General features: G+C 33.7%; 4 protein-coding genes across 13 annotated transcripts; 2 read left to right on the top strand and 2 right to left on the bottom strand.

Annotated features, from left to right (window-relative positions):
* Nucleotides 1–1,416: 1,416 nt before the first annotated feature.
* LOC8282540 (serine/threonine protein phosphatase 2A 59 kDa regulatory subunit B' gamma isoform) lies at nt 1,417–6,453 on the top strand. Its single transcript, XM_002525269.4, has 2 exons — nt 1,417–3,295; nt 5,689–6,453. The coding sequence occupies exons 1-2, from the start codon at nt 2,051–2,053 to the stop codon at nt 6,076–6,078; spliced, it is 1,635 nt and encodes a 544-aa protein (XP_002525315.1). The 5' UTR covers nt 1,417–2,050; the 3' UTR covers nt 6,079–6,453.
* Nucleotides 6,454–8,099: 1,646 nt separating this feature from the next.
* On the bottom strand, nt 8,100–9,853 carry LOC8282539. 2 transcript variants are annotated; one of them, XM_015723086.3, is made up of 2 exons: nt 9,708–9,853; nt 8,100–8,796 (listed from the first exon to the last, which is right to left on the bottom strand). In XM_015723086.3, exon 2 carries the CDS (start codon nt 8,748–8,750, stop codon nt 8,310–8,312), a length of 441 nt encoding a protein of 146 aa, XP_015578572.1. In that variant the 5' UTR covers nt 8,751–8,796; nt 9,708–9,853; the 3' UTR covers nt 8,100–8,309. The 2 variants fall into 2 exon arrangements, with proteins under 2 accessions (XP_015578572.1, XP_002525314.1); XM_002525268.4 differs by having other exon boundaries at nt 8,100–8,773; nt 9,708–9,819.
* Nucleotides 9,854–9,945: 92 nt separating this feature from the next.
* LOC8282538 lies at nt 9,946–17,649 on the top strand. Of its 9 annotated transcripts, none has more exons than XM_002525267.4 (18): nt 9,946–10,220; nt 10,676–10,790; nt 10,882–11,063; nt 11,149–11,256; nt 12,006–12,070; nt 12,811–12,916; nt 13,443–13,526; nt 14,072–14,218; nt 14,305–14,433; nt 15,262–15,329; nt 15,513–15,546; nt 15,635–15,719; nt 15,906–15,973; nt 16,050–16,163; nt 16,265–16,300; nt 16,455–16,541; nt 17,000–17,091; nt 17,198–17,649. In XM_002525267.4, the coding sequence occupies exons 1-18, from the start codon at nt 10,086–10,088 to the stop codon at nt 17,292–17,294; spliced, it is 1,752 nt and encodes a 583-aa protein (XP_002525313.1). In that variant the 5' UTR covers nt 9,946–10,085; the 3' UTR covers nt 17,295–17,649. The 9 variants fall into 9 exon arrangements, 5 of the variants coding, with proteins under 5 accessions (XP_002525313.1, XP_025014243.1, XP_025014242.1 ...); XM_025158475.2 differs by having other exon boundaries at nt 17,071–17,091; nt 17,198–17,309; XM_025158474.2 differs by lacking the exon at nt 13,443–13,526.
* Nucleotides 17,650–20,020: 2,371 nt separating this feature from the next.
* LOC8282536 lies at nt 20,021–21,484 on the bottom strand. Its single transcript, XM_002525266.4, has 5 exons — nt 20,991–21,484; nt 20,789–20,910; nt 20,488–20,579; nt 20,310–20,396; nt 20,021–20,232 (listed from the first exon to the last, which is right to left on the bottom strand). The coding sequence occupies exons 1-5, from the start codon at nt 21,350–21,352 to the stop codon at nt 20,125–20,127; spliced, it is 771 nt and encodes a 256-aa protein (XP_002525312.1). The 5' UTR covers nt 21,353–21,484; the 3' UTR covers nt 20,021–20,124.

Raw genomic sequence — 21,484 nt, 5'->3', positions numbered from 1 at the left:
AATGTTAAACTCTTAAAAGCTTTGGATGTTAATATTGAACCTTTTCCTTTTAAAAATAAGTAAGCTACTCTTATCCATTCTAGTTTCCATTAAATGAACCCAAGAAAATCAAAGGCCGTTGATTGGGTTAAATAAAGCGACTTGGTAATGGCTTGAGATAAATTACGCACTTACAATAATTTAACAATTTAACGTATGAAATTGATTTCTATTGTAATAATCCTCTCAAAGTATGGTATGCCGACTTTAGGGCAAACTTTAAGTGTTCATTCCAGAACAACTATTCATTTTATTGGTGATAAAGTCGCCAACGAGGAGTCTATAGTTTGATATCTAAGCATATGTTTTAATTGAATTGAGCCGAAATATTTACAGACTTAATCTTTACTCGATTCGAAAATTTAAAATTCAATTGAAGCTTGAATTAATTTTATTTTTTAGGCTTGAATTTGACTCTATGATATGTTCAGATTCTATATGAGTAAAATAACAAAACAATAAAAGCTTAAATTCAATGGAGTTATATCTTCTAAGCTTGAATTTATCGTATTAATATATACAAGTTTGATTGAATTATTATTTTAAAAAGTGAAATAGTACACTCCAACTGAACTAATTTTCATTTTTTAAGCTTAAATTCCACACGATAATATATACAAATTCAATTTAATTAGTACATAAAAATGAAGTCAGTTGAATTGAATATCGTAGAATTCGAACTCGGCTCACCAAGTAATTTGAAAAGTTTAAATTGGAGCTCGAGCTCGAGCTTTGTGCAATTAATAATGAGTCAATATCAAATGCCGTTTGAATCGATCATAAATATTTCACGGGCAAATTAATTTTACTAGATTATTACCCCTATATCTCTCCTTCAAGTTGCTAATTTTAGCAAAAGGAGGAAATCAACCTATCCAAGTGTTGTAACTTATCATGGTATCTTTAGATACTATTACACATGTTGATGTCCATCTTTCTAACAACATTCTTCCTGTGTTTTTCCTTTTTTTCTTTTTCTAAATAAGACAGTCAGAGGCCCTTCTGGGTTGGTGAAATTACAAAAATAAATTTAAGATTAAATAAATAAAATCTCATGAAAAAATAAAAATAAAAATAAAAATCTGCCTTTGCCTTGAGCTGTGTTAGCCTAGCAATTGGGTTAGGATAATTCGGTCAATTAGCAAGTCAACCCAATCCGCACACAGCAGAAAATGGGGCCATACTCACCTGCATCATTTTGTGATGGACTTGAGTCCATTTGCACCATTCTTACTGGTCTCAAAAATAAATTCAATTCTTTTTTTGAAAAATAGACCAACTTAAATTTCAATTCTACCCCTAATTGACAAAATCTTTGGTTCCAATTTGCTTTTCTTTTTTCCCCTCTCATTCTTTCTCAATCTCAAAACATAAAACACAATAACATCATCTAAGCCAAGAGGGAAGATTTTTCTTTTTTTCTTTTTGGTTTTTGTTTTAAGAGAGAGAGAGAGAGAGGTGCTTTTGCTATTTTTATAAAGCTAACATTTTTATATTTTCTTTTCTTTCTCTTTTTTCAATTTCTCTTTTGTCTTTCTGGTATTGTCCCTGTTGATTTTTTTTTCTTTCTCCCCTTTTCTCTTTCTCTCTATCTCTTCAAAATCGATTAGGACGATTACACAAAAGCCATATTTAGGGTTTATCAAAACTGCAGATCAAAGCCCAAAAAAGCTCAGAATTTTTAGGGTTTCTTCTCGTTTTCTCTTACATTCTCAGATCTCTCAAATCATCATCTTGTCAATGTAAGTTTGTTTTATCTTTGACTACATCTTTTCTTCGAAATCTTTTCTCTACAATTGCAACTTCTAATTATGGAACGTTACATGCATAGACCCGTTTATGTAACTTTTTTTCAATGCCCAATCTGAATTAGGGTTCCACTGATCAAATATGAATACCCTGTTGTTTTTAAGTGTTTTTTTAATTTAAGGTTGGAGCTTTGATTTAACTGTTGTTGAGATTGATTAAGATTGTTAGGGCTTGGGTTAGGGTTAGGGTTTTCTGAGTAAATATGATCAAACAGATATTGGGTAAGCTACCTAGAAAACCATCAAAATCATCTAATATTGACTCGAGCAATGATGGCGGGGTCAATGCCTATTCATCTCTCAACCCTTCCCATGGACCCAATTCCGTAAACAACTCAAAGTCATCATCCATTTCTTCAAAGTCTTCGAATTTGGGTTCCGGTGGTTCGCGCACAAACAATGGAAGTCTTGCCTCGCAGAACAAATCTAATCCAGGGAAAAAATCAGCTCCTGGTGTAGGCCAAGTTGGTCCTATGTTGGCTTCTGGGGCTTATGAGGCATTACCTAGCTTCAGGGAAGTTCCTAGTTCAGAGAAGCAGAATCTATTTCTTAGGAAGTTGAATATGTGTTGTGTTGTATTTGATTTTAGTGCTCCTTCTAAAAATCACAAGGAGAAGGATATAAAGAGGCAGACATTGCTTGAGCTTGTTGATTATATTTCTTCTGTCACATCAAAGTTTAATGAGGTGACTATGCAAGAGATTACGAAGATGGTGGCAATTAATTTGTTTAGAACGCTTCCATCTGCAAATCATGATAACAAGATTCTAGAAATGTTTGACCCTGAAGAGGACGAACCGGCTATGGAGCCAGCATGGCCTCATCTTCAAATTGTGTATGAATTTCTTCTTAGATTTGTGGCTTCAACGGAGACTGATGCCAAGCTTGCGAAGAGATATGTTGACCATTCATTTGTGTTGAGATTGCTAGATTTGTTTGACTCTGAGGATCAGAGGGAGAGGGAGTATTTGAAGACAATACTGCATCGCATTTATGGGAAGTTTATGGTGCATCGTCCATTTATTCGGAAAGCTATAAACAATATCTTTTATCGCTTCATATTTGAGACAGAGAGGCATAATGGGATTGCAGAACTGCTTGAGATTTTAGGCAGCATAATTAATGGGTTTGCTTTGCCATTGAAGGAAGAACACAAGCTCTTCCTGGTGCGTGCTTTGATTCCTCTTCACAAGCCCAAGTGTGTATCAATGTATCATCAGCAACTTTCATATTGTATAACTCAGTTTGTGGAGAAAGATTTCAAGCTTGCTGATACCGTTATCCGGGGTCTTTTAAAGTATTGGCCCATAACTAATAGTTCCAAGGAGGTTATGTTCCTTGGTGAGTTGGAGGAAGTTTTAGAAGCCACTCAAGCAGCAGAGTTCCAACGCTGCATGGTCCCCTTATTCCGGCAAATTGGACGCTGTCTTAACAGTTCACATTTTCAGGTACTCAATCTACAGTGGTTATATTTTTTGTTGCTGGCATTTGCTTGCTATTGCTGAATGATTTAATGTGTAATTGATAACAATCATCCGAGTTAGTTCCTATCCTCTATCTTAATATCTTTGCAACTGAAATTTTCTGTAGTTATTGTAATGCTGTACTTGTCCAGATATTTTAGATATAGTGATTGATGAAAAGGAAAGTAATGATGATTTACATTGGGGGGATAGAGGAAATTTGTTCGTAGAGCCAATCTTAGCTAGTTTGGGATCAAGTCGCCGTCAAGCATATGACTTCTTAAATTCTCAATAAACGAATATAATTTGGTCAACAAGTGGGACGTTCTTTGTATGCTTAACAACTCTATTTCTCGAGAATAATTATTCTGTATAGACTTAGAAACCATCTAACAGGCCTTTGGTGTAATATCAGATTTATCTACTCCTTTGTTCTTGCGAATGATACTGCAATAGTTGTATGTTTACATTTTTTTTGAAAATAATTTTTCACCACTTTTACAAACCGAAGCTCTTATTATCATGTTTGGCGTCCCTTTTGATATGGTAGGATTTGTCCTAGAGGCTAGAGATGAAGTGTATATAGAAGATTGCTTTTGTTTTCCTAAAGGTAAACATGTGGCTTTTAGAAGTTGGCAATTCCTCTTCAGAAATTCATGATTATGAATGCAAAATTTCATTCTTCGAGTCCAAAATACATGCTCTTAATTGTACATCTTGCTGACTTGAGCACATGCGCTTGTGGAAGTCATTGAGAAATACATGATAATGAATAAATCATTTTGATCCGACTTAAAAGTACATACTCCTAATTGTACATCTTTCTGACTTGAGCATTAGTTACGCATGGAAAATTGTCCTTGTTCAATACCATTACTGTTGTCTTAACTCCTTCTGGGTTCCACTTGTTCTGTTGAATGTTAAATTACCAAGATGTTCTTTTGACTTATTCCGCCTATTTTAACTTTAAAAAAATTGAAAAAGAAAATTTATTCTTTAATATGATAAGCTTGCACTATATTAATGCCATTTCTTTTTCTAACTGCTGGTGAGTATATGACTGAAATTGAACTCCATTATTTTAAATTTTTTTGATGTAGAGCTGGCTGATTGAAACTTCTGTAATTTTTGATGCTGTGTTGTAGAAAAACTGGGGATTAGGTTATTATAATGATTCTTAGAAAGATAATGTTAATTTGTGCATAAGGAGTGGAAAAAAAAGACTTGTTGGATTGGTCAATAGCTAGATATCTCTCTCTTTTAAATTTTAAATTTTCTGACAACAAAGCAAATAACTCGTACCCAAGTATATTGAATTTGGAAATATGCAAAGAAAATCCAAAATACTAAAGGTAAAGAAAGTCAAAGTCAGAAATAGTGTTAGACTTACTATTCAAAGTCTGAAAACACTGATTGCGAAAATGAACAATAGCAGTTTAAGCCTTTATAATTTACTTGGGAAGTGCAACTATTTTACTTGCAGTAGATTGTTACATAATGCATAAAAGAGTCATTTTTAGCTTCCCATGCCTGGCCTACACGAACTTATTAGGGATATCCCATTAAATTGAAACCTTATGAAAAGCTAGCAAGAACACATCTCTTGCTATTGGTGCCAATCCAGATAGCTCATCATATCTCTTTTGTGTATATCATTAGTTGATACTATATATTAATATATGCTTCCTTATGATCATCCATGTCGAACTCCAAAAGCAGCAGCCTGACTGAGTGAAACTGTAGCAGCACCTGTCTTCCTATGGGGCTACTCGTCTCCTTGTAATAAGCTTTGCCTCATACTTTTTCTCTTGTGGACAGTGGACACCCCATAACTAGAAATAGTGGTCTTATGGTGTCAATGAATATGTTTGATATCTGGCAGGGATCTGTATGTCTGTTCAATGCTGTAAAAGTACTTTCTGCTTGTAGTATTCAATGAGGTTTTCCCGATCCCTGTCTTTTTTTTTTCCTCTTTTCTGCTTTCTTTGATGTGATTAAAATTAAGATTTTTGGACGATGGCGGGCTGGTAATTAAATGTTTTCTGGTGATATTATAGAGAAGGCCTATCTAAAGGAGTACTAAATGTTTGCCAGGTCATGGAAATGGATGTTATTGTCTAAACTTGAGAAGAGCGAACAAGATGATGGGCCAAATTTACATTTGCAAGTTATATATAAATCTTGAGTTGTTGGAAGGTTCATTTGTTACTTTTTGAGTTATATCCATCAAAAAAATTAATGTTGTGAATAAATAAAGCTAGTCGTTTAGGCAGTGCAGGTTTTTGCCATACCTGTTAAAGTAGCTCCATATGTTACATATTTTAAAGAATTGTGGGTTTTGTGGATCTTCATCTTGTTAAATGTGCCTTTCCTGGCAGGTTGCTGAACGTGCATTGTTCTTGTGGAACAATGATCATATAAGGAATTTGATCACGCAAAATCGAAAAGTCATACTGCCTATTATCTTCCCAGCTTTGGAAAGAAACACAAGGGGCCACTGGAACCAAGCTGTGCAGAGTCTGACTCTGAATGTGAGGAAGATATTCTCAGATGCTGATCAAGAACTTTTTGACGAGTGCTTGGTTAAGTTCCAAGAAGATGAAATCAAAGAGAGAGAAGTACAGGAAAAGAGAGAATCAAAATGGAAAAGATTGGAGGATGTGGCAGCCTCTAAGGCCATAAGCAATGAAGCGGTGCTTGTGTCAAGGTTTGTCTCCTCTGTAGCAATTACCTCCGGGACAAGTCCGCGTGCCACTGCAGCTAGTTGAGGACCTCAGCAGGTGTAAACTACCAGAGTTTACACATGTTTGAATCGTATGATACTGGGAGGAACCTCATTGGCTTCATATGGAAATCGTTTGGCCTCTCATCCCCTTGGTTTCTCATTTCATCTCATGAGCAGGATAAGCGCAATCTGGGTTTCAAGGGAACTGGTTAATCCTTTTTTGGGTTCTGGGCTCATCCTGTTTTATTTTTCTTTTCAGCCATTAAAGTGTAAGTGTGTGTATTATAAGGGATATGATTTATAGAGACAGTTCTTCAGATTTCCGTGCTGATAATATTTATTTCCCCTGTAATGATGCAAAGAAGATTGTTCCTTCTGTGTTTCAGCGTAGATGATTCCTTGCTTTTTAGCATTTTAAGTTGCGGACTCTCTATTTTGGAGCAAACAGGGGCATCTTCTTTCTCTAGCAGGTTATTTTGGCACGTTGGTAGACATCATGTGGCTGTTCTACTTGAGTCAGCTCTTGATGTTTTTCCTTTTAAATTTCTTATTCTTGTCTAGTTTTAACCAGTCCTTCAATCATGCTCATGCATATCTAATTAATTAGAGCAAGCCTTTCCACTGCGAACTTAGTTAGCAGCAGATTCTGGGGAAATCTATCCTAGAAGAGAGATTGAGAAAACCAGCATATGCCAATGTGACAGATAGAGACCTCCTAAAAGGTAGCAAAGCCAAAGGGAAGAAGAAAGGTCATTGAAAGGAGTTAGCACTTTGACATCAAGAATAGCTCAAAGTCAAAGGAGCCCCCCTGACAAGCATGGTTTTCCGTCTTCTCTTCTCTGTAAATATTGCAGGTGGGTATTATCAGAACTTTGAAAAAACAAGTTGAACTAGAAACCAAGGAATCTCCCAAGAAGCATGTTGGTGGTGTTGATATTTAGAACTACGTTTCAATTTCACAATCTCACGTACTATCAAATTAACAGCTCTGAATTGGCTAATGGAACGCCTTATTAGTCTATTATAATTGTGGGGGCAGCCTACTTGAGGCTTGTTTTCCAGATCACATCGAAGGGGTGTTTGTTTTATTTTATTTTTAAATCTTGAAAATTAATTTTTCTACAAAAGTAGATAAATTAATTTTTTTCTAGATTCAGATTTGATAAAAAAACAGTTTTTAAATATTCAAAAAATTAATATTATTGAAATATTCTAAACCTACTTTTCCATACACAAAAATACTGCATTATCTAAAACTAAAAAACCATCTCTTTTTTCTTCTATTGCAATTTTTGGATTATTATAGTATATGTATAGAAATAGAAAAAGGTAGACTAGAAATCATCTCTCCTATCTAATAACACAAAAGACAATATTAAATAAACGAATTAGAATATGGATGAAATATAATAAAATAAATACATTTGAGGTTCCTTACGAGATGAGGCATGAAATGAAGAAACTACAAAGAGGCCCTGGGAGTTACTATGGAAACTTCAAGCTCATATTGGTCATGATTTGAGAAAAGGAATTAAATTCTATGAGGTCTATTCTCTTATTGTTTCTCGGTAGAGCGATTGGCTGTTAACTTACTGATCCTAGATTTGAATCCTACTTGGAGAGATAGAATTCATACTGAATTTTTTAATTGAGAATGTCATTCAAGGTTGGTTTTGGCTGTGATAACCTGTTCCACGTGTCTTTCTTTCTATTACATTTTATCACATTCTATCTTATTATATCACATTATATTCTGCAATATTTGAGAATCATCACCAATACCTCGGCGCAGGTAAATCTAATAGTTGAAGCTATTTACAACTAGCCGATTAAGAATTTTTATATGTACCTACTAGTACTAGCAGCTAGCAAGTGCCTCAAAGATGCAGTCCCGAGAGGCCACAGTCAGTATACACACCAATACTTATACTTGGTCTGCTATTCTGCCCAAGCTTGGACCAAAACCATCAGCCCAGTAAAATAGTTCATTGTAAAAATAGTGATTCAAATTCCTATTTGGTGGTGGTATCTATCCACAACAACAATTGAAAATAGATGGTCTGATAGTCTGTTAATACAGCAATAAATTGCTTTAAATAATGGAAATTGTATCTCAAAATTACAACCTATCAAAGTTATCCAGTTCATCATGCATGGAATAGCAATCCAACTTGCAGTTGTTGGGTTAACTACTTTAGTTCAAAAATATAAACCCTGGAATATACCTGATACTTAGGATGACGAAGCTGGCATAGTTAAGGACGCAATGTGGGATCAACAGTCATCACCATATGCTCGAAACCTGTAACGCTCCTGGTATGGACCGTTAAAGAAAAGGTCAGCTTCAAACCATTTGGGGTAACGAACTAAGTCACCAGCCACAAACCGCATGTAACGTTCGCTTCCTTCAGGCACTACCCTTACCTCCCCTTCTTCGATATAAACTAACTGGTCCACCTGCCAATCCCAAGGCAACTTGCACTTGCCGGTCTTCCACATTGACCATCTTGAGACTCCAAGGTCTGCCAATCGCTCTGGTGTCACTTTCCTTTCTACCCTGACATTGTATAATTCTTCTAAAGACTTCTCTACTCGCATTGCCTTTATACCATGAGATTGCCTGTTAGTGCTTCTGAACTTGCAACAAGTTCTGTTACTTCTGTTTATAGGCAATAAGCCATACCCTTGGGCAGTTATCATGCCTGTTGTAGCCATGTAAAATTACCTTGCTTCTTTCCCTGCTCCAAATGGCCAAGGTTTTCTGTAATGAATTCTCGAACAAATAAATTATCAATGCACATTATTAAATGGTATAGATTCAAGAGGTTAACACCTTGATCTATAAAAACATGCATACAATATTCATGTGAGCTCTTTTGTTCATGCCAGCAACCAAGGCAATTCAGGTAAATCATTCTGACAGAAGTAACTTGCCACAAGACAAATAAAACTAGATAGAGGATGGATTGTTTCACACTAGCATAATGACAGCCAGCAGGAATCCTTTCAAATTAATTAGCTAACTTAAGCATTTATGCACCTTATGATGTTAATTTTATTTATCTGGGGAATTTGTTTCCCATATGCTTTTCACCTTAGCAAGCAAAGAAAACCTGAGATCTAAAGTAGAACATACTCCATGGCCTATGGAAATCAAAAGGTAATTAAATTAATATATTACCTGCAACCAAAATTACATCTCTTCAGCTAAATCTTCAATAAAATTCTCAGCCATGGTTGTTTCACATCATTTATCATATTTAAGAGTGTTTTACTTTTCCTGAATGCTGACTTAGGGTTGAATCTGGGATTTTGTCTTCTAGTCATATTATAACAGTCTTCCTCTCTTTTGGATAGTGAATTTCAGCAATAAAATGTGAAATCCTATTATGTGTGTTGTGTTTCTTTTTAGTGCAGCTATAAATTCATGCTGGAGTATGTTAAAATTGATATAAGCAAAATTTTAAATGCACAAAGTTTCATTATCTGATACCGAATACGGAGATAGCTTGACACAAATATCTAAGCTTTCAAGTGGTTAATCCTATTCTTGGAATTCAAACTAACTATTCAAGAAACAAAGTGAAAAACCCTAAAATTTCATTTCATTCTCTTCTCTCTCATTTTTCAGTAGCCAAACAGAAAGAAGATAGGAAAAAGGATAGGGCTTACCTGATATGTATAATCTTCAGTGTGCAGAGCTGAAGAAGAAAGAATGGGTCTTTTTGTTCTAAAACCCTGGCAAAGTTGGGAGGTTTATCTGATTAGTAGAGCTTCATGTCAAAAGTCACAGCTGGTTTATATTTTACATGTCACCCGCGGGTACTGATGACTGGGTACCGGGTCTTTCGGTTGCCACTTTTTATATTCTATGGCAACCATCATTCATGAGTAGGATTACAAAAAAGCGAGGCAAATTCAGAGGGCGTTTTGGTAGTTAACGTGTCAAGTTGTGTGACACATGATATACGTTAATAAAATGGAGTTTAAAAGTTGATGATAAATTGAAGGAAAGTGAGAGAATACCAAGATCTTGGGTTTGGTTTTGAAATGGAGGTGGTTCAACTTGGACAGTGTAATGGGTTGTTTAGCTACCCAAAATTAAGTCCACTGCTTCAGAGGAGAAAGGAGAGAACTCAAAGAAGCATGTCCTTGCAAGCACAAGCTGTTCCTTCTAGAACCCAGGTAAGTTATTGCATTGATCTTTTTGTTTCCATGATAAATTTGGTTCCAGATAACATGAGGGTACAATTTGTTTGTAGCCTTCAAATGAAGGGGATCCCATCGTTTCATTAGGAAGTTATAGTTTTTATCTGTGGCTGTTATAATTGCTTTTCCTTGTTGAATTTTTGAGATGTAATTGAGGTTTATTCATTCTCTCTACTTGGAAGGTTTTTCTTTTAATTTTTTTTACTAGTTGTCAGTGAACTTCTACATGGAAAGCCAAGTGGCACTTGAATATATAATATAGAGATATTATTCAACAATAATATAAAACATGAATGATTTAGATTGAAAATCATGAGATGCCAAAAGTCTTTAATCAAGTAAAATACTAGTACTCTGGCATTCTGACTTTTATATTTCCCAATTGCTTCTACCATGCATTAAACTTGTCGCATTCTTGTTTCAATCTGTAGAGGATTATGGAGAGCATTTCGGTAAGTAATGAAGTTGGTGGTGCTGGTGGGGCATACTCATACGACGCCCTAAAGAGATTGGACCAAATTTGGTCTAGTATCTGTTCTCAGGCAGGTAGAAATCATGCCACTTCCATTGGTATAACTTTTAATTATATGTCCAAGAGTGCTTAAGAAATCCAGTAGTTTTTACATCTGTTTTGCAGCTACGCAAGAACCTCAGCAAGTAGTTTCAAGTATTCCGTATGTACCAAGCCGTTTAGATCTCACTGACGAAGACAGATTTGATGTGGTAGTTTGTGGAGGTACTTTAGGGATCTTCATTGCTGCAGCATTGATTGCGAAAGGCCTTCGTGTAGGCATTGTGGAAAGAAATATACTGAAAGGGGTATAGTGTACTGTGGAGTTCTTTCTTGAGATAATATAGGGCTTAAGAAATTGCTTTTAAAAGATGAATTGTTCTAAATGATTAGAGGGAGCAAGAATGGAATATCTCAAGGAAAGAGCTCTTGGAGCTTGTAGAAGTTGGTATTCTTTCAGAGAATGACATTGAAAAAGCTATAGCAGCGAAATTCAATCCTGTGAGTTCTTGAACTTCATAAGTTGATGAATATTTATTAGCTCTTCAGAATATTGAGTCACATGGTTGTATAAGTTTTCTGAACTTTTCTCCTTAGGCCAGGTTTACCTCTGAATTGTATTCTCTCTTGGTGCTTAGAGGAAGCTATCTGTTTGTTGTGTGAATATCTTGGGTAGACAAAGGTGGCTAGTCCTAAATCCACATTTTCTAAGAATCTCTATCTGGGAGAAAATTGTTGCCACAGTTGTTCAACATTGTTAGATATCAAATACAGAGGCCAATGTTTCTTACTGAGGAGCACAAAGGAATGAATGTCAATTTCATTTTTCCAATTACTTGGCTCTTTGATCTGTCATCTAAAATTGCAATTTTTAAAGGATTTCTAATTTCAAATAAATTAAGTAAGCATGTTCAATATCCACAATTTGGTGTTTGGAGTTGCTATAGGTTCCCATCCTCTGTCAGATTGTGATTATGGTATCAAGACCTTCAATGTTGTGTTTTAAAGGAAGCATGAGCAAGATAATTCAGTTCTTTAGAACATCTAGAATTTAAGGTATAGCGGAAAAGAAGGAAAATGCAAGAATAGGGATGAAATGAGTTTTGCATCTTTTTGAGACATGATCTAGGGAGGTTCCTCACCCTTCTAAAATATAGTCCTGATTACTATCCAAGTGCCAATTCTGCCTTGTGTTATCTATGCTTCCAAAGCTCTCCAGCTTATGTCTTGAAATTTCATTAATTGTGCAGAATAGATGTGGATTTGAGGACAAAGGCGAAGTCTGGGTTGAAGACATTCTTAATCTTGGTGTTTCGTGAGTTTTGTCTTTTAAATTCACACTTCTCAAATAGCTGATCAAAACAAAAGAACTATTGTTTGTCATTTGTCAGGATCATCCCTATAACAGTTTCTTATACCTTAACATTGTCCAGGAAATCAGAACAGCATCAGTTTATTTCATTGCCTTGCATCACATCCTATCATGTTATTCCAAATATGCACTTATTGTTTGCGATTTTTGGCGTGTTATGTTGCATAGACCTCAACTATGAGAAAAATGTGGCATTTTCTAATAAATGTGCCATAATTCTTTTTTATAGTTCCTTTCCTTTTACTGTGCTCACAAGCTATTTTTTTACTATTAATAAGGGAATCATGTTGTCAGCTACTTCATCAAATATTTAGTTAACAACAGTTTGTGTCAATATTGTACAAACTATGCCTGACAGTTACGTAGCTCATGTCCCTGAAGTGTATTATGATGCACTGAAGGTTGCTTCCCTAAGTTTCAAAAGCTTGAAGTAACTCTCAGTGTTTAACTATATAATTTAACAGTTGTGTTCTCTCTCCTTTATTGGTTTTTGTGGCATGATGATAAAATGTAACTTAATTTCTTCAATATGAATGCCGATAGTTTTCTTTGAGAAGAAAATTGATCCTACAGAATAATGATTTTAATGAAAAGATTGATATTTTTTTGAAGTATATGAAAAATTTGGTCTTGATTCCAACAAAGATGGCAGCATTTTGATTTCCACTATTCTATCATTACAGGCCTGCAAAGCTCATAGAGATTACGAAGAAACACTTTATTTCCCTTGGCGGAGTCATCTTAGAAGGATACAGTGTCTCCAGCATTTGTGTATATGAGGATGCCGCAGTAAGTCTACTAACACTTTCTAATATTACAATCACATGAAATTGATATGAAGATAATTAACTAATGTAGATAACCCAAAGAATTTTAGTATACTACTGTATCAATGAATTGAATTAAGTCTCATTTGACTGATGTTGTCGTCTACCATAGGCTGAGTTAATAACTATATGAAACAAGCAATACATTTTGACTAATGGACATAAGAAGCAACAATGGTGGAATGGGTTTGTCAAGATGATAGTACTAGGAATACTGAAAATTATAAACAACTTATAATGACATTCCACTTATAATAAAAGTAAAAAACATGGTTAAAGGGGGGAAATGGCAAGATGTTTGAACTGACGTTGATCAAAACTGAAAATCTGAAATGGGATTTTTAACTACAGATGAAGCGGAGATGTAGCATTCAGTAACACTAGCAAGTGATGCTTTCAAGTTTACGGGATATGATATAGGCACCCGTACCGAGCGTTATATTATATTTTGTTTATTTACATCATTTTTACTTACAATTTTTCCATAGGTCTTGCAACTTGCAGAAGGGAAAACATTATCAACCCGTCTTATCATTGATGCAATGGGGAACTTTTCACCTGTGGTGAGACAGGTCAAGTTCCGTTTCTTAATTAGCCTTTGCAATCAAAATTGTAGTGGGGAATCAGCAAATTTCTTGTACAAGATTTGATTATTTTTCACATATAGATGTGCATTTTAGTGCTATCTTTGGTAAATCCTCTAGCGTATGAAATCTAAGAGCATTTTAATAGTACTGGTCTACATTTAATAGAGTGATTAAGTATTCATTTTTCCCTGGATAGGATTGGGTATAACTCATTCCCAAGAGCTAGCTCAAAGGAATAGGGTGCCCAATGGGATAAATGCCCAATGGGATAAATACAACTTATAATACCCTCCCTCGTAACATGAGGTCCAAAACCATCATGATAAATGAACTTGGGTAGAACTCATTCCTAAAAGCTAGCTCAAACGAATAGGGTCCCCAATCCACTTATATATACTATAACAGCTCAGTAAGCAAACGATGTGGGATAAATACAACTTATAACAGAGATGATAACAACTTATATCAATTGACTTTCTGCAATCTATTACCAATGTTTGTGCTCTGAATCTTAAATATGTGCTCTGCAGATAAGAGGAGGAAGGAAGCCTGATGGTGTTTGCCTTGTTGTGGGATCTTGTGCTCGTGGTTTTGAAGACAATTCTACAAGCGATGTCATATACAGTAGCTCATCTATGAAGAACATTGGAGAGTCAGAAGTACAATTATTTTGGGAGGTAATATACGTTTCTAGTGCAACATTAAAATAATTTTGCAATTCATCTGCTTTTGTTAATAAAGCTCTTCTATAAACATTTCACAGGCATTTCCAGCTGGCTCTGGTCCTATGGATCGCACTACTTATATGTTCACCTATGTTAGTCCTCAACCTGGATCACCAAAACTGGAAGATCTATTAGAGAACTATTGGGACTTGATGCCAAAATATCAGGTAGATATTTAGATCTGATGACTAAGATTTTGGGCATAACTCTTCAGCTTGCTTAGTTCTATATGTATTCTGTTCCCCTAAGACAATTATACTTATGAATCTACAATTTACACCTTGATTATCAATTGAACTTTTAAAAAAAATTTCTATATCTTTATAGGTTTTGTGTTCCTAAGTATATATCTTAAGCTCATAAATGAGCTATCATAATGTAGAAAGGGTATCTCTCTCTATATATAGTAATTATAAGTTTGCAAGTATAATTATCAATGTATTGTGAAATGTGTCCTATACTGTAATATCTCTTGCTCTATTATGAATTTGACTGATGTGGTTGCTTCTTGTCCAGCAAAGATGATAAAGCATAAAAAGCATTTCAGTGAGAAAATATTGTTAAAAATTATTATGTTCTTTCTGAGTGTGCATGTTGTCCAAAGATTTCTAATACATTCTTCAGTTTGATGACTTTGTGATAAGATTTTTGAGGTTGAAATCTTACCTTATATATGTTAGCATTAAGTTGTTGCATGCCAACTAAGCTTCACGGGCTTTCACTGTACATTTCTACAAGGTTTCCCAACCATATTTGATACCTCAAGTTAACCTTCCTGCAAATGTGGATGTTGTGTTAAGAGTCACGTAGCTCTTGTATTTATTAGTTATTATATATTCAATCAAAAAACAGCATTTTCCTCTTTACTTTTTTATTCCCAAAAGAGCGTGTCTTGATTTCATTAATTAGTTCTCGAGTGGCATGTGATTCTGTATCTTCAATTTTTTTTGCCAGTCTGTAGCTGGTATAACGGTATGCATTTTTCCAATTTGTAGGGAGTCTCTCTCGAAAATCTGGAGATAATGAGAGTTATATATGGAATTTTTCCAACATATTGTGACAGGTAATAATGTAACAGAAGAATTGCAAGGTTTAATTATATTCAGTTAAAAAAATCATTTTCCGTATCTCCATGCGCTTTATGAAAATTTCTCTTATATACTTTATATGATTGCACTTTGCGGAGTAATTTTTGTCTTCAAATCTAACATCCTAAATTCTTAACGGGGGATGATGAACTTTTCAGTCCATTGCCAGCAGCATTCAATCGTATCTTACAGGTGGTTTACATTGCAAACTTGTTAACTTTAGAATAATTATGGGTATATACCAATTAGGATGCAGATTTTACAATTTCATTCTCTGCAGTTTGGTGATGCTAGTGGCATACAGTCACCTGTTTCATTTGGTGGTTTTGGAAGCTTGACGAGACATCTTGGAAGATTGTCAGCTGGTATATTCTTCGTCTGCCACTATGTTTATTTTCCAACTCGCTAGGCCAATGCATTATTTTGGAGGTAGTTCCTACTTTACATAGGAAGTAAAATCTGCATGGTGTCAAACCCAAAGAAATGCCATAAATAGAAACATTATAGCTCAAAACTTACTAGTATTGGTTTATTTTTATCTGATAATGAAGGAATCTATGAAGCGATCAGTGGCGATTTTCTTGATGCGCACAGCTTGTCTCTGCTAAATCCGTACATGGTTGGTGACTTGTATCATGACTATACATTTAAGCAGCCTGTCTAACAATTACTTGAACAAAATTTATGTATTGCAGCCCAACTTAAGTGCTTCATGGCTGTTTCAAAGAGCAATGTCAGCCAAGCAAAAATCTAATATTTATCCAGAATTTGTTAATGATCTCCTTCATGTCAATTTCCAGAGTATGCAGGTACAGGATAACGTCATTCACTGCTATTACCAATGTTTTCATGTGTTAAGTTCTGATCAGTTTTTTTCTGAATAAATTTAATGTATTATGTTTTCCTCCAGAGGCTTGGTGATCCGGTTCTAAGACCATTCCTCCAGGTTACTACCTTATGTTTTTCCTCCCTCCTTATTTTTAGTCAAATTCCCATTTCAAGTTCATTCCATCAGGTTGATCGAGAATTCCGTTGTTGTAACTGAATCTATCAACATATAATTATGAAACTGTTTTTTTCTCTGGTTCTCTACATGGCAGGATGTTATACAATTGGAGCCTCTTGCCAAGACGTTAGGCATTGTTATGCTAACTAAACCTCAAATTATCCCAGCAATATTCAAGCAGGTATCACTATCAATCTTATTCATCATTACATTTACATGTGTGTAATATTTTGAAAGTGATAAGCACAGAGAGAAAAAGAAGATTTTGGTCAAAATTTTTTACCTTATGGTCCTAATTTGTGCTTTATATTTTAAGGCATAATTGTTGGTGTTTGATTTCATTTGCTTTTCTATTTATGATTTAAATCTTCATTTAATTTGCATAATCTGTGTAATATTTATTTAAGAAGATGGAAGGAAATAAATGTGATTGGTTGTTATTTCTGAAAGCTGAATATCTAGCTCCATCATCCAAGCTGAAGACTAGCACCATGGCATGATTGAACAATAAAAAAATGAAATTTTGGTTTATATAATTTTCTCACTTGAATATGAGTAATGTGAAATTTTGATTAGCTAAAGTAGCAACTAGTAATGGAACAACTACTCATATCACCAAATGAGTCTATTAATCTTCAGGTCGGTATTCCTGTGCTTCTCGACTGGTCCGGCCATTTTCTTATGCTGAGTTATTATACTTTTCTCTCCAGCTTTGCTGACCCCGTAATCAGGTAACATAATCATCTTTTCTTCTGAGTTACTGGAACTCAACTTTGTCTGTAATTAGTTCAAACATATCCGTATGAGTTTGCTTACACCTACCCTCTTTCTTGCAAGGCCATTAATAAATGTGCTTCCATTGAAGCTTAAGTACGAGTGGAAGAGACATCTTGAGGCTTGGAAATATGGATCTGGTTTAGATTACAAGCTGTGACAGGCACCCAGTGATGATTAAATTTAAACAAATTAAGTGCTCATTCGACTGGTCTGCAGTTACATGAACTGGTGACAGAACTAATATAATTCCCTCCAGTTGCGAAACTCCGGTGCATACTGATATCAATGCCAGAGCCAGAGCGCATTTCGAACCTAGTAGGATAAAAGTGCTTATTCCTCAATGTACAGTGAGTTGTTTAAATGAACTTGCTTCTGAATGAACATTTGAAGAATATTTAATTACGACTGCTTGGAACTCATTATTTAACTGGATTGTTCCTTTGGCTTATTCATCAGAACAGAAAATTTTGGTATAAAAAAACCATAAGACATATGCTTTCCTCCTTTGTCAATCCTGTTATACTTGGCATGGCTGATGTATTTCTACGAGACAGGGCCACAGGGGCGATAGACTAACAGTGTGCAAAAGCTGACTGTGATATCGCATATGCAGTGATGCACTTCCAAGACCCTAGAAAGCTCATACTCAGAAGTAAGCCACTCAGGATCAGGCACCTCGTTCTGAAGGATATAAATAATGAATCTACCAGGTAGCAAACTATTCTAGAAAATTGCATTCAATTTCAGTTCTAGCCTGTCCAATGAAAACCCAAATAACAATATAAGTGCATTATATATTTAAATAGAGATAGAATTTTCGCTTAATTACACAGAACTACCATTTCCATGTCAACTAAACCTAGCTACTATTTTGTATAACCCTGTTTCTTCAGCTGAACTTGAGAAGCTACTTGCTCAGGATATTTCTTATCCTTAATCCAATGAAATTACAGTCATTCTGAGCAAAAAGAAATAAAATAAACATAACTCCAATTTGTCCGCCTTTGCGTGCTACATGTTTCTCCATTTTTGTTTCATTATGCATTTGCCTTAGATATATTTGCTTATTACTGTTAGTTAAGTTAAAAATAAATTATTCTTATTCAAAGTGTACAGATGAGATGACAAATTATGTCCTGCATCCCATATCACTTTGCAGTGCAGTTTGAAAATAGGATCATATGTGTGAGAACAATAGTCCTTCCTTCTTTATTCATTATGATAAAAAAATTATAAAAACTAATATTATATTAAAAAATTATATATTGAGTAAATATTTTTATATTTATGAAAATCAATTTTTTACTCATGCTTTGTATGATTGTCATAATTAGTTTAATTTTAAATAATAATATAAATTAAGTTTATAGATAAAATTAAATAGAATTTTTAATGTCTTTCGTAAACTTTTTAAACATAAACTTTAATTTTATGTGCTAAAAAATAAATACACGTGTAAATTAAAGATTCTATATGTCAAATATAGTAATACATACTAAAAGAATTTATGTCTCAAAGTTTAATATATATATATATATATATATATTTATATTATAGATAAATGAAATTTGAAAAATAATACAATTATTAACACATTTTCTTAATTTATTTTCAATTAGTCAATACTCTAAAGAAATAAAAAAATTAATATATTTTTAACAAATAATAAAATAAGTTATTTATTAAAATTAATATAATATAATTTTTAAGAAATCTTTTGTATACTCAAAAAATTATACTATTATTGAATGCAACTAACTTTCTACACATTTGGCAATTTAAGAATTTTATTAATATGTAATTAATAATTTCATAAATGAAAGTATTACATTTTTTATAATGGATATCAATATTCATCATTTGTTGCACAATATTCATTATTTATTATAAAGATGTTTATCTTTTTATTACATCAATTTTTAAATGTTTATTATTAACTGTCATTATTTTAGTGAAAATTGTTCATCATTTATAATGCATATTTATTAATTTATTTTTTTAAATCAGTAGTATTGGTTTTATATATGTTACTCATATCACTATGAAATAAAAAATGAATGATTCTTTATAAAAGTTAGCTTCACTATTTTCGTGATGCATTAAAATATTTTTATGATTTAACATAAACATTCATTATCATATATATAATATTTATTAGCTTGTTAATAGATATTCATAATTAATGATTATCATATTCATTAATCGATTCAAACGGACATATATAACATAAACATAATATAAATTTTTCTTAATATTAGTAAACAAAAAAAAATATCAAGCTAAATTTATATTATAAATATTTATATTGTGGTACAAATATCTTTTCAACAAAATAAAATTAATAAACAATAAACATATAACGCTTAAACAAATGAATATTTAATACATGTTTAATAAACATAATTTTTATAAAAAAAAATACACACTAGAATTCTGACACATGTGTCGTGCCTGATACAAACCATAATATAAAATAGTCAGTTGACCAGAATATAAGATCCTATTTCTAACTTAATTAAATGTTTGAGTTTAAGTATTGAATATACAGTTGTACTAAATTTTTTTTGATATATAATTGTATTATAATTTTTAAAGTAGTATTTTACCATCCGTAAAAGTACTATCATATACCTTCTAAATTACTAAAAATCTCTTTTAAAAAAAATTATTCTTTACAGCTAGTTTATAGAATGTTCTGAATTACTCTATATTATTAAAGTTATGCTTTATACTTATTAATTTTTTTCTATTTATTTTATATTAATTTATTAATTCTTATTAATTTAATTCTTAATTCTATTTAATATTCTTAGAATTATTGATTATTCTTAGGATAATCTATACAATTATTTTCTTATTATTAATTTTCAGATAAAAAATTCCTTATACAACAAATTTATTCTTTATTCTTTTTTTTCTTTTTAATTTTTTAGGGGATTACGATACCAACACACAACACTATCTATAAATACAATGTTGCACAAAATTCAATTGGAGGTTTTAGCACCCAAAAATTTAGAAAGCTCCTTTATGATAGGCTTCTCTTTAATATCTTCCTCCTTATTGAGATGCCATTTCTTTGACGTGCCTTCAACCTGAAATCAGTTTCTCCAAGTGAGTACAAGCAGCACAGTTTATTAAATCCTGCAAACTTGTAAATTAGAAGGCATACCCATATTCTCAAAGGCACTAATTGCTCTCTGATCACGTCCAATTTTGGTTGAACGAGGTCTTTCCCTTTGTTTTTGATATCATCACTCTGAAAAAAAAAAAAAAAAACACAAAAACTTGAGATAAACCCATCAATATTAATTAATTTCGGGGCCAATACAAATACACAAGACACTTACATTGTGCAGCTCAAACTTGGAGACTGCAAAGCTGAAAACCAAAGTAGCTCCACCAAACACTAATGCAGTAGCAACTGCAAATGCCTTTCCAACTGCGAATACACTTTGTTACATTCCAAAATAAATAAATATACCATCACATATATTGCTCCAGTTAGCCTCTCAAATCATATATTTTTATTTTGAATGATGTAAGGAAATGTTAGGGAGTCAAAACTTCAGCCTATATTACAATTATCATTACCCTTTTATCAGCGGAAGAAAAAGGAGGAAAAGAAAAAGAAGAAGAAGAGACGCTTACTGTGAGTTAGGCCTGCAGCAGCAGCCTTCAATTTATCGGGATTAACAGGGGTATATCTATCTTTTCGCAATTCGTTAGCTGTGGAAGCCAAAACCGAGTTCTCTTGTGACGGCAATTCCCACCTGAAAAATTCTCAATTGCCAAAATAGGAAAAACAAAATCAAGAAATAACATTAAAGAAAATGGGAATTTGCAGGGTTACCTTTTGGGGCCAAAAGTGACTTGAGGAAAAGACAGATAAGCTCTAAGAGGATTGAGTTTATCAGGTGAAACAGAAGATGAGTTATTAGGATCAGAGTGAAGGGTCCACTTCGATGACGTAGATAGTGAAGACGGATCTGACGGTTTACCATAGATGTTGGAGGGAAGAGAATGCCTCAAAATCTCGGGAAGAACGTCTGCTTGGGATTCTTGACTCGGGGCGCCGGAGGAGGAGGCGGAGGTGGTGGAAGTAGGGGTCTTTGGGGTGGATTTCTCGACTAGACGGTTTACGGCTTGTTTGGATTCCTGGAAAAAGAAGGCTGCTTCTTTTCCTGCTAGTCTTCCTCCGGCTAGAAAACTCATTTTCTTCTCTATTTTAGATTAAAGCTGTTGTTACTGTTAGCCTTTGATTCGGTTCGCTGCCTTCGTTTAATTATTATGGTATTTATAGTTTTAGATTTTCCTTTTCGGTGTCTAGAGTTGGACGAATAATTT

Source organism: Ricinus communis, chromosome 7 (genome assembly GCF_019578655.1).
Source record: "Ricinus communis isolate WT05 ecotype wild-type chromosome 7, ASM1957865v1, whole genome shotgun sequence".
NCBI lineage: Eukaryota > Viridiplantae > Streptophyta > Magnoliopsida > Malpighiales > Euphorbiaceae > Ricinus > Ricinus communis.
The sequence above is the reverse complement of the archived record's forward strand: the minus strand, read 5'-3'. Positions and strand labels throughout refer to the sequence as shown.